Source organism: Phialemonium atrogriseum (genome assembly GCF_030411735.1).
Source record: "Phialemonium atrogriseum strain 8032-3 unplaced genomic scaffold QBC33scaffold_12, whole genome shotgun sequence".
In the NCBI taxonomy this organism is placed as follows: Eukaryota; Fungi; Ascomycota; class Sordariomycetes; order Cephalothecales; family Cephalothecaceae; genus Phialemonium; species Phialemonium atrogriseum.
Window position 1 is genome coordinate 497,951 of NW_026848149.1, and position 14,704 is coordinate 512,654.

Below are 14,704 nucleotides of genomic sequence, written 5' to 3' on the forward strand. Positions count from 1 at the left end.
GAACTGGTTGATCCGCACATCTCACTCTATGGAGTGATGTGGCTTTCCATGATTAAAAGACAATGCGCGGAGTTGGAGGAAGTAATGGAATCGTCATTGGATTTACAGAATCTTGGGGGCATTGAGAACGGGCGACCAATCATGACAAGTACGAACGGAGGCGAAACCCGGAGGGAATCGCGGAGCGGCAAGTGGAGCGAGGCCGCCGCCCGGGGTGGTTCTAGTGGCACTAGATATCGCCAGTCAGGCTGTTCAGCGCAAGGCAAGAAGAACCAAGGTGAAAAGTAGGCATTCAAGGGTCTAAGGAAAGAATAAACACTCTGAAAGTACCGAGACACCAATTCCATCAAGCCATTATCATAACCATCATCATATCATCGTTCGCAGGTACCGCGTAGAAAGCACCAACACCGCGGGAGAAATACCGGAGCAAAAACGACAGAAAAACAGACACGGGGAGAGGGACAAGAAAAAAGCTCACAACCCCATCCCATGATCGACAACCATCTGCGCCGCCCTCGTCCACTGCGTCAGGTCCGAGCCCGCATCCATCACGGCCGGGTCCGCGAACCCCTCCTCCCACAGGCCCAAGTCCGCCCCCTCCCCCTCCCCAGCACTCCCGGCGGCGGCGGCGGCTGCGGCGTCCTCGTCGCCGTTGTTGTTGTTGTTGTAAAACACCCCCTGCAGCGCGCCCGGGTCCGCGATCGACAGCGTGAGCGACGGCGGCACCGGCCCCCCGATCGCCGCCGCCAGACCGGTCGAGACCGAGGCCGGCGGGAACATTGCCTGCCCGAGGGTATCCGGCAACGGGGGCAGGAAGGCGTCGCCGGTGTTATTGCTGTTGTCGGCGGGGAACAACGGCGGCATGGGGGGCTGATTGGGCGGGCGGCCGTCCATCCCGGCGGTGTTATTCGTGGCTGCGGCGCGGAGGTGGGCGAGGAGCTCGTAGCGGGCGGCGATGTGGCTGTTGCCGCGCTCGGCCATGGCGCGGAGAAGGTCGAGGCCGGCGTTCATGGCGGCCGTGTTGGCGGGGTTGGTGGGCAGGGCGACGCAGACCATGACGAGGACGATGGCGGCGGAGAAGACATGCTCGCCGTCCATGTAGCCGTATGTTGCTGTGTGTGGTGGTTAGCAAGGTGGACGCCATCCTCTCCGAGCTGCTAGTTGGTATGGGGGCACTCACCAACGAGGTCCCGCTGCCTCGCAATGGTCATCATGTTGATGGTGTCTTGCGCTGCGCTGACGCACATCTCGATGACCCGCACCGTCGTCTGCGACAGGCCTTCGGTCCAGTCGCGCTCCTTCACCGTGGGATCGTCGCGTATCCCCTTCAGGCGCTTGCCTACGACGTGGAACAGGAGCGGGCGCGCCGTCATGTTGATGCACTGGTAGTAGTGCGAGAAGGTGCTCACGCTCTCGCGGCTGATGCTGAGCCTCGCCGGGACGAACCGGAGCTCGTCCGGCAGGTCGCGATTCCAGTTGGACAGCGAGAGGATGATGCTCTGCACCGACGCCATGAGCCGCCTGCCGGACTTTGGCTCGCCCGCTCCCGTCTTGCGGTAGATGGACGTCGTCACCTCGCCGAGGATGCGGGACAGCTCGGTATAGTGCCGCAGCACCACGGCCGGGCAGTACTCGGGCTCGCCGGGGAGCCGAGACGGGAGGCTGACCCCGATGTCTTCATCCTGGATGGTGATGGGGTTCCCGGACTTGACGGAGACGATGCGGTCCAGGCTGTAGACGCTCCACCAGACGCGGCGACGGTGCTCACGGGTGGCCTCGTCTAGCTGTGGGAAGCCAAAGTCGAAAGTCTGGGACGAGCTGACTTCCTGGTGCAAGCCAAGCGATATTGCCATGCGCATGGCCATGCCGATGTACAGGAACGCGGCATCGCGGCGATTCATGTTCTGCATGAAGTAGCCGATGAGCGCCAGGGTCTCGACGCAGTTGATGGAGCCCTCCTCGTGGGCGTCGGGGAGGAGCTGGAGGGCGTGGGTAAAGTACTCGAAGCCGGGGGGGCCCTTGAAGTCGATCCACTGGTTGACCGAGTACAGCTGGCCAAAGGCCAAGATAACGAGCACCTTGGCGTAGTTAAGACAGGCATCTTTGTCTGCGAGATTCGGCGTGCCGCAGTGGGCTTCCATCAGCAGCCGATCGAACGTTGGAGGGTCAGCAAAGGCAAAGATGGTGCCGAGGTACGAGTACTGGGCGGCGAACAGACGGCGGCAGATGTCGATCGGAGGGAGACGAGTATAGCTCCACACATACTCGCGCCGAGAAGGCAGCGCGCCAGGCTCGTAGAAATTAGGGTTGAGGTCAAGGCGGCCGTCGTCATCGCACAAGCCGGAAATGTTTCTCAATATGCGTAGAAAGTTGTCCGCAGCAGCCGGGCCCTTGAAGCCTTGTCGCATCGGGGATTGCACACGTTAGCAGCTGGCCGATGAAGGCCGGCAGAAGGCCGACACACTATGCGAGGCCGAGCCATGCTCGGGGAAGGGGTGCATACTGGTTGACAGTCTATCCACGCTTAATCTGTTAAACGGTTCAAGAAGAGGGTGCCCATCTTCAAATTCGTCTTCATCCAGGCTGTCTCCCGAGGAATCTTTCCGCCGAGGGAGGGGCTCGGGGGGCTTCTCGGTGCTTCCTTTCCGAGAGAATGTGTCTGTTGCGACATGGTTAAATTGCAATGTCCCCGGTCTCAACCGAAATGACAATAACAACGGCGTACCTTGTCGCCCCTCGTAAGCTTTGGCCTTCTCCTCGAGCAGCCTCAGGTAACTGTGTTCGCGTCAGAGGAATCTGCTCGAATCATGCCAAATGAGGGGTACATACGACTCATTCACGATGATCTTCCTTGTCTCCTCGTAGATGCACTCCCAGCCACGGGCTCGACATCTCGTGCACTTGGGCCGATCTTTCGAACAGGAAGCCCGGCGAGAGCGGCAGCGCAGACACCTAGCGGATCCGAGATAAGCAGGGGCGCCACGTGGACAGCCGGGGGGTGGGGGGTGGGAGTCTCACGCAATGGGTCTCAGCGAAGCATTCACCGATGTCGAAGACGAAGACGGCGTCATCGAAGCAGCCATGATTTTGCACTCCTAATCAATCTCAACAACGACCAAGGCGCTTGGGCGATCGATTCTGAAGTCTAGACCATCTAATGTTCAACGTGGCGAAATCCGTGGAATAAATAAACCCGCCCTCAAGGTTGAGGTGATCTCGCCAGCGTCAGCCGCAGGTCTGAGGCCTGCAGCTGAAGACGCTAGGCATGCATTATCGCCGTCCGACCCCGCTGAGCTACGCTACACGTAAAGTACCTAAATTGTGGGAACTGGGGAAGCAAGAGCCAAGCCACCCTTTCTTCGGCCATCATGCCCGTCGACCACACCTCAAATAACAAGGCGGCAAGGCAGACGCGGGAGACGATTTGGTCCAACCAAAATAGGGAAACGAAGAAATAAATTAAATAAAAATGACAGACAAACAATGCAGGGGAAGAGCCAGCCATATGAGCGACGATATCGCATCATCGGGCGCGAACTCCTCGTGGAGCTCGACACCGCTCGCACCGGGCACCGATTGGGTTGTAGTCAAACGCTTTTGTAACCTCAGTCAAATACCTAACTAAATGAGGCAAAGGCACCTGCGTTTCTGAGTCTCGGGGTATCAAACACAAACAGCAGCTCAGCTCCTAGCGCGAGCCTCTCAGTCCACCACCTTCAGCATATCATACGCCTTATGCCCGATCGCTTTCCTAACCAACGTGATAGGGTCCAGCTTCTGCCTCTTATTCGAAAAGCCCACGACAGCGAAGCCATCATCATCTTCATCATCACCACCCTCCCCCTCCTCCGCGGTCTCCTCCGCGATCCCATCCAGCCCCTTATCCATAAACACCTTCAGCATCCCCTGCGAGTATCCGCTCACGAGCGCCGTCCCCTGCTGGTCCGCCGTGACCGGCTTCGGCGCCACCTCCCCGCCGCTCCCACCGGCCAGGTTCCAGAACACGAGCTGCGGCATCTCGTACCCAGCCTTGCGGTAAGCCTTGCTGACGCGCTCAAACGACGACGCCCACCCCCTGCCCTCGACTCCCACCTCGGCCTTGTCGAATTGCATATCGCTAAACACCAGCACCCGCTTAACCATCTGCTCCGGCGTCAGGCCCTCCGTGACCGCCATGGGCAAAATCAGGTCCTCGAACACGGCCACAAAGTCCGTGTTCATATCCCAGTCGGCGCGGCGCATATCATTGACCTTTTCCACAAACGATTGGGCAAGGTTGACGCGCTGGACCGTAGGCCTGGAGCTGAAGGTGACGAAGGCGCCCCCGAAAGGCGGCGCGGCCACCTCGGCGACGAGCAGCGACAGGCCGACGGCGCTCTCCTGCGGGCACGTGCCGTCCCGGAAGACCGGGTGCTGCATGCTGCCCGACACGTCGCACACGGCGAGGCACGACTCGAGCGAGCCGCTGGCGCGGACGCGCTCCACCAGCGACCGCCACTGCCCGTCCACCGCCTTCTCCCCGATGGCCTTCAGGCGGGCCGACATGGCTCCGCCAGACCTAGATGTAGACAGGGCCACGGCCTTGCTGACCAGCGTGCTAGGCATGAGGGTCGCGCCGCTGATGTGGGTTTCTCCTGTGGCGACTTTCTCGAGGTAGGCCTCGAAGCGGTCGATGTCCTTCTTCGCGAAGAGGGCTTGGTAGTTCTTCATCGCGACCGAGGGCACGCGCTCGTATTTGATCTTGGCGAACGATTCGGCCGTGATGTCGCGCTCCACGACTTCCAGGTAGGCCCTGAGCGCCGACACGTCCTTGCGGTACGCCTCGCGGGCATACCGGAGGTACAGCTCTCGATCGGCCCTCTCGTCCCCCGTCTTCGGCAGCTCGAGGTCCGGGAGCGACGCCTCCGGGTGCAGGATCTCGGCGATGGACGACGCGACGAACGTGTGCTTGTCGTGGAACCCGCCCAGCGACGGCGCCCACTTTGCGCAGAGGGAGATGCGCCCCCTCGCCCGCGCGTCGTCGCCGCGCAGGAGCGCAAGGTCCGCCCGCAGCTGCTCGGCGAAGAGGCGGGCCACGGTCAGGTGGAGCGCGCGGTGCACGGGGCGCTCCTCCCAGGCGGCGAGGGCGGCGGCGTGCCGGTTGTGCCGGAGCCGGCCCCGCCTCTCCTTCGCGGCCCTCTCGTCTAGGTGGCGGCCCTTGCGCACGCGCTCGACGTTGAGGATGTCGGTGGCGTTGGCGAGGACGTCGAGTTTCCCGTTGGCCGAGAGGGCGAGGAGGTTCAGGAGGTCCTTCCAGTAGCCGTGGGCGACGCCGTGCTTGACGTCAAAGCGGGCGATGTCGTGCTCGTCCTTCTCGGGTTCGACGAGCACCGTCCCGTCGTTACCGCCCTCATCCCCCTTACTCTCTGCCTTCGTCTCGATGACTGGGCGGCTGAGCCATCTGAGGTTGGCGGCTAGAGTCAGAGGATGGTACTGGGCCAGCCAGCCGGCGGACCGATAAAAGGCGGGCCGGGAGGCCTTGCCGAGATGGATTGAACGGGCGTTGAATATGATCTTCAGCGTGGCGAGGGGGTCGCTCTGCCAGGCGGCATTGAGGAGCTCAAACAGACGAGGGCCGGAGACAACGTCCTCCAGCTCGGCAAACAGGTCGACCAGGGCGTCGTTGGTGGATCGAAAGGTAACGTCACCATTCTGGGTGAGCATCTTGTTCTCCATGTTCGGAGGGACACTGGCGTTTTGTTCGTAGGACAGCAACCCCTTCATGAACGGGTGGTCGTTGTCCACTACCTCTTCCCTGTCGGGCTTCGAGGCGTTGACATCCATCTCGGCCAAGGCCTCTCGGATGTCAGCCGTAGTGGATTTTTCTGCAGCACTGACGAGGGTGAACGTCTCAGTGTCATCCCCGTCACCGCCCAGTTCGCCGGTATCGCATCCCTCCTTGGGTTCCTTCAAGCGCGCCAGGTAGGACTGGAACTCGCCTTCCGGCAGAGTCAGGGCCTCGTTGGCCGGCCAGAAGGCGGGGGATTTGGACTTAAGGAACCAGGGATCCTCGCCTACGGCGGTGTGCACCTCCATCATTGAACGCTCGGGTATGGTGCAGTAGTCCCAAATTACTAGACTTGCAAATGAAGGACGACGTGCCGCTGTACGTCTTGTATGATGTACTGTACAGCTCAATAGATGCCAGGCTTGAGGCGAGTACTTAAGGAAAGGGAAACCATGGCAAACAGACCGCCTTTTACTTTCGAGGAAGCACTTGCAGGAGTGGTTCAGCTGGCGGCGCAGCCACAAACTGCAAAAGGTTCGGGCAGTGAGTCATGCCCGAATCTGGATATCCGCATGGGTCTATGCGTCATTGCAGCCTGGCCAATACCCACCCGTGCCACCTTAAACCCCCTACCTAACAGTATTACAGGAGGAGTGTAGAAAGATGTTTGTTGCATTCACGGCTATGTACATGGTATAATACTTTTCTATCTCATCGGCCAGTGACAACCCTCATTCGCCGCTAGACTCAGAATCCACTGTCTCGCCACTCCCTTCCGCAGCTTCTTCAACCAGAGAGCTCCCATGGGGCGGGAAATGGGAGAACAGGAGAACACCCATTCCCAAGACAGCAACCGCCTATGGCCGTTAGAGCCCGGTGACGTAACAAAGTTGCCCGGAGGGGGGGAAGAAAACAACTCACAGCATTGCAAAAGAAGGTGATGTAAGCCTTCCCTATGTCTGCCAGGGCCGCAAAGATGAAGCCGAAGAGACCCATGGTCATCAACCTGGCAATATTCTCGACGAGCGTGATGGCGTTGAGCGCGTCGGCCCGCTGCGACGACGGGCACATCTCGGTGATGACTCCCTTCGCAGCAGGCGCGGAGCCGGACCCAAACGGCAGCAAGAACGCAGCTAGATGCACGTCAGTAATGTCTCTTCAGGAACCACAAGCCGATGGATTGCACTCTACCAAGATAGATATGCCACTTGGTAGTAGCAAAGGCCGCTATTGTCGTTAGGGCCCCGTCCACAAAGAGACTCCAGCGGAGGAAGAAGAGGTCAAAGGCGCAGGATTCCCGATCATGCGCAGACTCGAGCGTCACCGGTTCCCCTTCGATCTGGGACACCGTCGGCACGTCGAGCTGCTGTGGAGAAGTCGGAATCGCCGTCGCCGGATTTTCGGGCTCCGGTTCCTTGATATCTTTCCCTGATCCCCTCGACTGGAACCACTTCCGACCCCAGGAAATCACCGGCGGGAAGATGCCTATCAGGAACAGGCCGCGCATGAACGCGAACTCGGACATGAGCCAGCCGTTGTCGCCCTGGGTGAATCCGAACGACGCCGTCGCGTACATCTGAATCAGGAGCGCCACGTAGTCCGTCGCCAGCTAGGAAGGGGCGTGTGAGCGACTCATATCAGGACCCCTTTAGCTTGAAAACTTGTCACTTACCACACCGAGAAAGACGCCGCAGCAGAGAAACAAAACCCCATAGTGATTTTTGAGCGCACCACTCCGAAGGCGCAGCTTCTGGGGCCCGAGCACCTTCAGCGGAGCCAAGAAGCCCGAGATGCCTCCTCTTGCGGGGTTCTTGCCGTCGGACATGGACTCGGGCGAGATATACGGCAGTGAAACTCGGACGTAATTGGCCGCAACAAAGAAGGAGAAGAAGGCGACATCGAACGGCCGCTGGACGCCAAAGGCGTCACCAATCATGCCACCAGCTGTGGGATCGTTAGAACTTGGAGATTGGGAAAGACGAGGAAGGGGGATACGTGCTCAGAAACCCAATGCCCTGGGCCACCATGAGGGTCCCCTGCAGCTTCCCAAAGACGCTGGTTCGGCGGGCGGGTTCGACGACCTCGCCGGCGATGATGTTCACCACAAGTCTGTAAAATGGCCGTCAGTATGGATGAGGAGGGGAGGGTTAGGATGGACGGGGAGCTGATCACATGTAGCCCGACGGCCCACCCAAGATGGTGACCACCTGCGTCGCCTGGATGATGATGATCCCGGTTCGGCCGCCGACCGCGACGCCGATGATCTGGGCGACCACCCGGATCGCGGGGACGACAGTCTGGAGGATGAGGGCGAAGCGTGGGCCGTATTTCTTGACCACCATGCCCGTGATGAAGAGGTTCAGCGTGCCTAGTGGGCCGGGAAGAGGGGTCAATTAGCATGTACTGTGCATCGAGAGGTGGACTTTCAGCATTCACGCTAAGCGTACCACAGAGGGTCGTGCTCATGCCAAGTATGCTGAACTGGGCTGCCGTCCCGGCGGCTATCTGGTTCAGACCGCAGCGATCGCCGATCCCGTCAAATGGCGGATGCTTGCTGTAGTAGTCATCGCAAACCATAAGGTGGAACACATAGAATATGCTACAAGGCCGAAATTGTCAGTGTTCGAGTGCGTCATCGTTTACGGGGGATATTGGCCGTTCTCACGGGACCTGCGTGAAGCTGAAGGAGAGCGTGATCAGAAATCCGGCCAGCAGGATACGATGCTCGACGTTGAGGGCAGCACGCCACCGCGATATCGGACCCAGGCTATTCTTCTTGCTCGTGCTCGCATCCCCATTGCTGATGAGGGGCGTTGTCTCGTCCGCCGTCATGGCTGATAGGTGGGGAGAGCAAGGGGAGACAAATCTCGCGACAATTGAAGGCGAGAGAATAGGGTCGAAAAAGATTTTACCAAGGGGACGGATACGTCCTGCCGGCCCGCCGTTGCAGTCATCGGCGGCTAGTTTCCTGCGCTCGGCAATGACCCCACAGCGTGGTGCAGCGCTGAGAGTTGGCAGCTTCCGCTTGTAGAATAGCATGCAATCCGGCGAGGGACCGGGTTTGCCGGATCGGCGTAATAGCGGGGTAATCTTGCAAATAATCGGACTTGTGCAACTGCAATCGACTGCGGGGTGGTATTGCGATCACGGAGTACAGATTACATTCGATAACAACAAAACAGCGAATCAAGAGACCGGGGGAGATAATGTGACCATTTCAGTGTTCTCTTCTCTGCAAATGAGAGCAATTGCAGACCAGAGACTGCCGTGGTCAAGACAGCCATGCAACACCTCAGTTGTCGCGCCGGATGGATCTCCAACCGCCATGCCCTGTATTTGACAAGGCCATTATATTTATTTATCTCGAGGAATGAGATGCAATTCTACACGGTTATACAGATCAGAAATACCAATCAATCCAAATGCCAGCCCATGCACGCCGAGACGCCAATCCCCCGTTTGTAGACAAACAGACGGACAGACAGACAGACCCTGTCGAACGATCTAGTGAAGCAGAATATCATATCCATCCCTGTTGATCCTAACCTGATCCCCTCCAAACCCATACTTCCGCCGCACCAGCTCAAAGATGATCAACCCCGCGCTCGTGCTGGGCACCTGCCTGATCGTGTTCCACCAGAACCCCCTGTATAGCCACCTCCGCAGCCCGATGCCCGCAGCCTCTGCCTCGGACGCACACTGCGCCCACGTCTCCCGGTACGCGTTATAATATGCCCTGACCATGCGCCACCTGAGCCTCTGCCTCGGCGCGTCCGACCCGTGCTCGCGGCTGAGCTTCCGGACCTGCGCGTCGAGCACCTCGAGGCGCTCCCAGTGCTCGACCTGGACGTGGGAGAGCGGGTGGATGGCGACCTGTTGGGCAAACGAAGCGCTGACGCCGGCCAGTAGCAGGAAGGCCGGCTCGATGGCGTAGTGCGGCTTGATGAGTGTGGGCATGCCGGTGCCGGTGCCGGAATCATCCTGTATCGACTCCCTGTCTGGTTGTTTCGACGGCCGCTTCCGCGACAGGAGGACGATGGTGTCCTCGTTCAGCGAGCCGTAGTACCACGTCACAAAGCGGTAGTATGACTGCGCCTTCATGTACTCGAACGTGCAGAAGAAAACGGCACTCCCCATACTGTCCTTGAGGAACGACAGCCCCCAGCCGGCAAAGATTCCCCGCACACCGATCTCACGCAGCTTGGCGTAACTGAACGCCCACATGCTCTGCGGCCGCCCGATCCCGTTCCCGTTCGCACCGACAGCCCCAGAAGCCGGGTTCCCGCTCCCCGTCATCCCCGCCGCGCTGCTCCCGAGGTCGTACCTGGCCTGCACGGCGTCCAGCGGCGCCGCGACGACGCTCTGGATTCCCCCCGCCAGGAACCCGGCCGCCAGCACGTCGAGCGGCTGCGGCGGCGGGTACACGCGCCTGCTGGCCGGGCCGCTCTCCTCGTGCAGCTGGCCCAGGATTTGCAGGTACGACGTGTACAGCACCGCCCCGACCCCGACGTTGGCCACCAGCGGCGGCAGCACCTGGTCCGGGACCACCCGCCACCCGTAGTGCCGCACCGCCGAGGCCAGCACCCCCGGCGTCGTCGCCCGCGCCCGCGACTTGATCCACCGCAGCGCGCCCGCGACTGCGCCCGTGCGGGAGGACGACGACGACGACGACGACGACGTCGATGACGCCTGCGGCATCCCGGAAGTCGCCCCAGTCGCGGCTGCACCGATCCCGGCCCCCGACGCGCGCGCCGCCGCCATCGCGGCCTGGTGGTGCTGCTCCTGGAGGGTGCGCGCGTAGGCGAGGTAGTCGACGCGGGTGCGGAAGAAGGCCTTGACGGGGGCGCGGAAGTAGAACGCCACGGCCTGGGAGGTGAGGGCGCGCACCGACGCCGCCGACGCGCCCGTCGTCGCGGCGCTGCCCGCCGGGGCCGGCTTCAGGCCAGTCCCCCCGTCCGCGCCGTCGCCCGAGGGGATGACGACCACGGGCAGGAGGCCCGGGCCGAGGAGGGGTTGGGCTTGGGCTTGGCCACCATTGACGGTGTCTTGGCCGCTGGCGTCGCTGCCAGTCATGGTCGGCCGGGCATCTTAATTTTTGGGCTGTTGTGGTGACGTCGGCTTTTTGAGGTCACGAATGGTGGTGTTTTTGATTTTTTAAAGTTTGAGTTCCTGGTTCAGGGACTTCCTGCAGGCGGGTCAGATAGGCCACACTAGCCTACCCCCACCGGGGTTTCAACTGTGTCTATACAGCCACTGCTACTATTTTTGCACCTACCCCCTTGCCAAACCAACACTTGGGACCCGGTAGAGGTATAAAAGTAAGATATGCAGCTGGATGTAAGATCTATATACCGCCTATCTAAATTGCGCTAGGTAGGTATGGGGGCCCTTGAAATTCGCGCTACCTCATCAGTCTCCCAAAATCAATGCAGTTAATTGGACCTGCTCCTCTTTCTACCTCTCCTGCTGAAACCGCATCCCATGCCTCGCATGTCCTATCCATTGGCTATGCCATGGCTCGCCATATGCACAGCACCAGTATCCAGTTTCTCGTTCCGCCATTCAGTTAATGTTGTAGATGAACCTAGCGTATATGAGTGATTAATACGTAAGACTCTGGTTCGCCCCTGTGTACATACATGCCTCCATTCATCCAACGGCCTTTGCATATTAGCCCTGCCCTTTCCATGTGAAGACAGGGTTATTCGTGCTCATCAGCGTGTCGGGATGGTCGCCCCGAGCTTCGTCTTGCTCTCCTCCATCACCTGCACCTCCAGCTTCTCGGCCGACAGAGTCCCACGTTGCAAGCTTGTCAATTCCCCGCGGCAATTCTGCAGGGGAACGAGCCGAATTCAAATGTGGACGCATTCCATCCAGGAGACATTTCGTAGGGCTGTACAGCGGCTGTCTGGCGCCGCGGATCAAATGATTGGACGTGGACGACCCACGTCGTTTCGAGCTTGCTTCTCCGTGCGGCTGAGCGAGAACCGCCAGCAGCGCAATTTCTGACACCAGGCCTTTACGCCTTCGTCCCGAGAAGCGATCGGCGTCAAACGCTCTTCACCTGCCCCATAGAAGGCGAAGAGTGCGAACTAGCCTGCGCTCGAGTCCTACTTGGCTCAACACTCCCCCCTCATCCATCCTGTTTTCAGCGGTAAGCTTCATAGCAGTCCGCGCTGCACTAGAAACCCGATCCTTGCTGGCGTGCCCCAATACCCCGCAAGCGGGATCGACTTAAGCTCCCTCAGAATATTTCCGAGACCACCGCCATGGAGGCAGGGCCTTCCCGTCCCACGCTGAAAAGGGCGTGCCCGGACGCTGACTGCAGCCAATTCGCCCAGACTCCCAGGGGACTCTGCCAGATCGCACCAGTCGGCGACGCCCCGGTTGACACGACCATTGAGTACGTTCCCACGGGGTTTAACAACCAGACACACTCTAACATCTAGAAACCCACAGTATCATCGCCATTCACGGCTTGGACACCGAGTCTCCGCGGACATGGGAGTTCAAGAACAAAGGAGGGGGCCGGGTTGTGAACTGGCTGTCGGACCGCGACATGCTGCCGGCGGCCCTACCAGAGGCCCGCATATTCACCTACGACTGGAACGCAAATTACTTCAAAGATGCGCCGGTGCAAACGCTACTCGGCCATGCCGACACGCTGCTCGGTCTCGTCGCCGAAGGTCGAGGTTTGCAAACGCGACCGATCATCTTCATCGCCTCCTGTTTTGGGGGGCTTATCTTGGCCGAGGTATGTCCCTAGATACGTGGACGGCGGACAGCGATTAACATCCCAAGGCTATCAATCGAGCGGCCCAGACAGGCAGCGCGTACGGACGTGTTTTGCTTTCCACTGTCGGAATTGTGTTTCTCGCCACTCCGTTCCAAGGCAGCGATGCCGCCAAGCAGGCTCGGTGGCAGGTGCTTGTTACCGGCATTATGGGAAACCAGGCCTCTGACCGTCTCATACAAGACCTCGAGCAGAGACACGACTTCGTTCTCCAACGGGTTCAGAAATTCACGGAGATCGTGAACGCCGAGGCGGTGCGGCTGCCTCTGCATTGTTTTTTCGAAACCAGGAAGACGGAGATGTTAAACCGCATCCTATCGCGTGGTTGGGCCAAGCGGCTCTCTACTGGAGTGACCCACAGGATGGTATGTTACTTTCATCGCTATACATGATGCAGCTAACCGGGAAAGCTTGTGACGGACTCTTCGGCCTGCCTTCATGGCTTTCCTCGCCAGGGGCTAGATGCAAACCATTCGCTCATGAACAAATTCCAGGGGCCAGATTGCCCCAACTTTAAACTCGTCAAAGATGCTCTCAGACAGTTCGCTGACAACGCATCGGCTGTTTTGGGACGCCGGAAGACCTGTAAGTTGACCATTTCCTCTCAGCGGACTGGTACGTCCCCCTATCTGGATCCTGCTAACATTGTTAAGCCGCCCCGGACCAGCACTGGATCGTCCCGTTCGGACGTAACAAGGAATTCGTCGGCCGTGAACCGATTCTCAAGGACCTTCTCGCCAGGGTCCCTCCTACCGTAGATAAGGATGACTGCCAGCGGACCGCCATCGAAGGCTTGGGAGGGGTTGGAAAGACGCAGATCGCCCTCGAGGCCGCCTTTCGCGTCCGCGATGCGCATCCGGACTGCTCGGTCTTCTGGGTTCCGGCCGTGGATGGCACCAGCTTTGAGAACGCATGCCGCACAATCGGCCAGCAGCTCAGGGTACAGGGGATCGACGAAGAGAAAGCAGACGTCAAGGCACTTGTCAAGACAGCCTTGAGCCGCGAAAGTATGGGCAGCTGGCTTTTGATCGTCGACAATGCCGACGACACAGACCTTCTCTTCGGCGACACTGCCCTCGCCGACTATCTTCCATTCAGCCGGAGTGGATCTATTTTATTCACCACGCGGAATCACGAAGTCGCGCTAAATCTAGTCGAATCCGAGAGGCGTGCCATCCCAGTTGAAGAGATGAGTAGAGACGAAGCTCTTGAGCTGTTGAAGACAAGCTTGAAGGAAGAGCAGATCCGCGATATCACAAGCACGACAGCATTGCTGGGATTTCTTGCCAATCTCCCTCTGGCGATACGGCAGGCGTCTGCTTATATCGCAAAGATGCAGATCTCGACGACACAATACCTTGAGTTGTTCAAGTCTAGTGACGAGAATATGATCAAGCTGTTGAACGAGGGCTTCGGCGACCGACATCGATATAAGAGCATTCAAAATCCCGTTGCCACAACTTGGCTGATTTCGTTCCAGCATATCTCAGATCACAATCCGCTAGCGGCCGACTACCTCAGATTTATGTGCTTCCTATCCGAGAAGGAAATTCCACAATCTTTGCTGCCGCCGGCTGGGCCGCTAAAGACGGTTGAAGCGATCGGGACTCTAAAGGCGTACGCATTCGTCACACAACGTGAAGAATCAGATACATACGACATCCACAGGTTGGTTCGGATATCGATGCTAAGCTGGTTAGCACAAAACGGGAAGCAAAAAGAATGGATCGGCAGAGTGTTACAACATCTCACAGATGTGTTTCCCTCTCCGAAACACGAAAACAGAGACCTGTGGCTGAGATATCTTCCGCATACGCAACATGCTCTTGAGTTGCGGAAGAGTACAAATGACAAGGAGGCACCGGCAGATCTTCTGTCTAATGTGGGTGGGAGCTTTTATATGTTAGGAAAATATCAAGATGCGAGTCAAATGTTTCGGCAGGCCCTGGAGTTGACGGAGAAGGTGCTAGGCAAGGAGCATCCCAACACCCTCACAAGCATGGGCAGCCTTGCAACCGCGCTTTGGGGCCAGGGGAAGTATAAAAAGGCCGAGCAGATGCATCGGCAGGCCCTGGAGTTGAAAGAGAAGGTGCTAGGCAAGGAGCATCCCGAGACCCTCACAAGCATAAGTAACATTGCAA

The 14,704-nt window shown here is 59.0% G+C and overlaps 5 protein-coding genes across 5 annotated transcripts in view; 1 reads left to right on the forward strand and 4 right to left on the reverse strand.

The window, feature by feature from the left end:
- Positions 1–477: 477 nt before the first annotated feature.
- Positions 478–3,086, reverse strand: QBC33DRAFT_586775 (fungal-specific transcription factor; the record flags this gene model as incomplete). The annotated part of the gene is made up of 5 exons (XM_060431492.1): positions 478–1,115; positions 1,184–2,401; positions 2,507–2,778; positions 2,833–2,955; positions 3,022–3,086. The coding sequence occupies 5 exons, from the start codon at positions 3,084–3,086 to the stop codon at positions 478–480; spliced, it is 2,316 nt and encodes a 771-aa protein (XP_060283661.1).
- Positions 3,087–3,363: 277 nt separating this feature from the next.
- Positions 3,364–6,283, reverse strand: QBC33DRAFT_491751 (uncharacterized protein). The gene has a single exon (XM_060425479.1). The coding sequence runs from the start codon at positions 6,079–6,081 to the stop codon at positions 3,706–3,708; it is 2,376 nt and encodes a 791-aa protein (XP_060283662.1). The 5' UTR covers positions 6,082–6,283; the 3' UTR covers positions 3,364–3,705.
- Positions 6,284–6,438: 155 nt separating this feature from the next.
- On the reverse strand, positions 6,439–8,756 carry QBC33DRAFT_538361 (uncharacterized protein). Its single transcript, XM_060427877.1, has 8 exons — positions 8,436–8,756; positions 8,218–8,369; positions 7,943–8,138; positions 7,770–7,879; positions 7,443–7,714; positions 6,962–7,379; positions 6,692–6,903; positions 6,439–6,627 (listed from the first exon to the last, which is right to left on the reverse strand). The coding sequence occupies exons 1-8, from the start codon at positions 8,600–8,602 to the stop codon at positions 6,502–6,504; spliced, it is 1,653 nt and encodes a 550-aa protein (XP_060283663.1). The 5' UTR covers positions 8,603–8,756; the 3' UTR covers positions 6,439–6,501.
- A 64-nt stretch (positions 8,757–8,820) lies between these two features.
- Positions 8,821–11,069, reverse strand: QBC33DRAFT_491756 (mitochondrial carrier). Its single transcript, XM_060425480.1, has 2 exons — positions 10,498–11,069; positions 8,821–10,407 (listed from the first exon to the last, which is right to left on the reverse strand). The coding sequence occupies exons 1-2, from the start codon at positions 10,841–10,843 to the stop codon at positions 9,275–9,277; spliced, it is 1,479 nt and encodes a 492-aa protein (XP_060283664.1). The 5' UTR covers positions 10,844–11,069; the 3' UTR covers positions 8,821–9,274.
- Positions 11,070–11,751: 682 nt separating this feature from the next.
- The window catches only part of QBC33DRAFT_491760 (putative kinesin light chain), a gene marked incomplete at its 3' end in the record, with an annotated part of 3,457 nt that continues 504 nt past the window's right edge, over positions 11,752–14,704 (forward strand). Inside the window, exons 1-5 of the mRNA XM_060425481.1 lie at positions 11,752–12,173; positions 12,230–12,524; positions 12,572–12,928; positions 12,974–13,148; positions 13,217–14,652. Coding sequence (XP_060283665.1) covers positions 12,040–12,173; positions 12,230–12,524; positions 12,572–12,928; positions 12,974–13,148; positions 13,217–14,652 — 2,397 coding nt within the window. The 5' untranslated portion in view covers positions 11,752–12,039. The remainder of the gene's footprint in view (positions 12,174–12,229; positions 12,525–12,571; positions 12,929–12,973; positions 13,149–13,216; positions 14,653–14,704) is intronic.

Excerpts from the sequence above, each read along its gene's own strand:
- QBC33DRAFT_538361 (XM_060427877.1), bottom strand. The coding sequence starts at position 8,602 with ATGACGGCGGACGAGACAACGCCCCTCATCAGCAATGGGGATGCGAGC. Across the intron at positions 8,370-8,435 it reads TTCAGCTTCACGCAGGTCCC|CATATTCTATGTGTTCCACC; the intron begins GTGAGAACGGCC and ends TCGGCCTTGTAG. Across the intron at positions 6,904-6,961 it reads CAAGTGGCATATCTATCTTG|CTGCGTTCTTGCTGCCGTTT; the intron begins GTAGAGTGCAAT and ends ACGTGCATCTAG.
- QBC33DRAFT_491756 (XM_060425480.1), bottom strand. The coding sequence starts at position 10,843 with ATGACTGGCAGCGACGCCAGCGGCCAAGACACCGTCAATGGTGGCCAA. Across the intron at positions 10,408-10,497 it reads CGCGTCGGGGGCCGGGATCG|TCGCGGGCGCGCTGCGGTGG; the intron begins GTGCAGCCGCGA and ends GCACGGGCGCAG.
- QBC33DRAFT_491751 (XM_060425479.1), bottom strand. The coding sequence starts at position 6,081 with ATGATGGAGGTGCACACCGCCGTAGGCGAGGATCCCTGGTTCCTTAAG.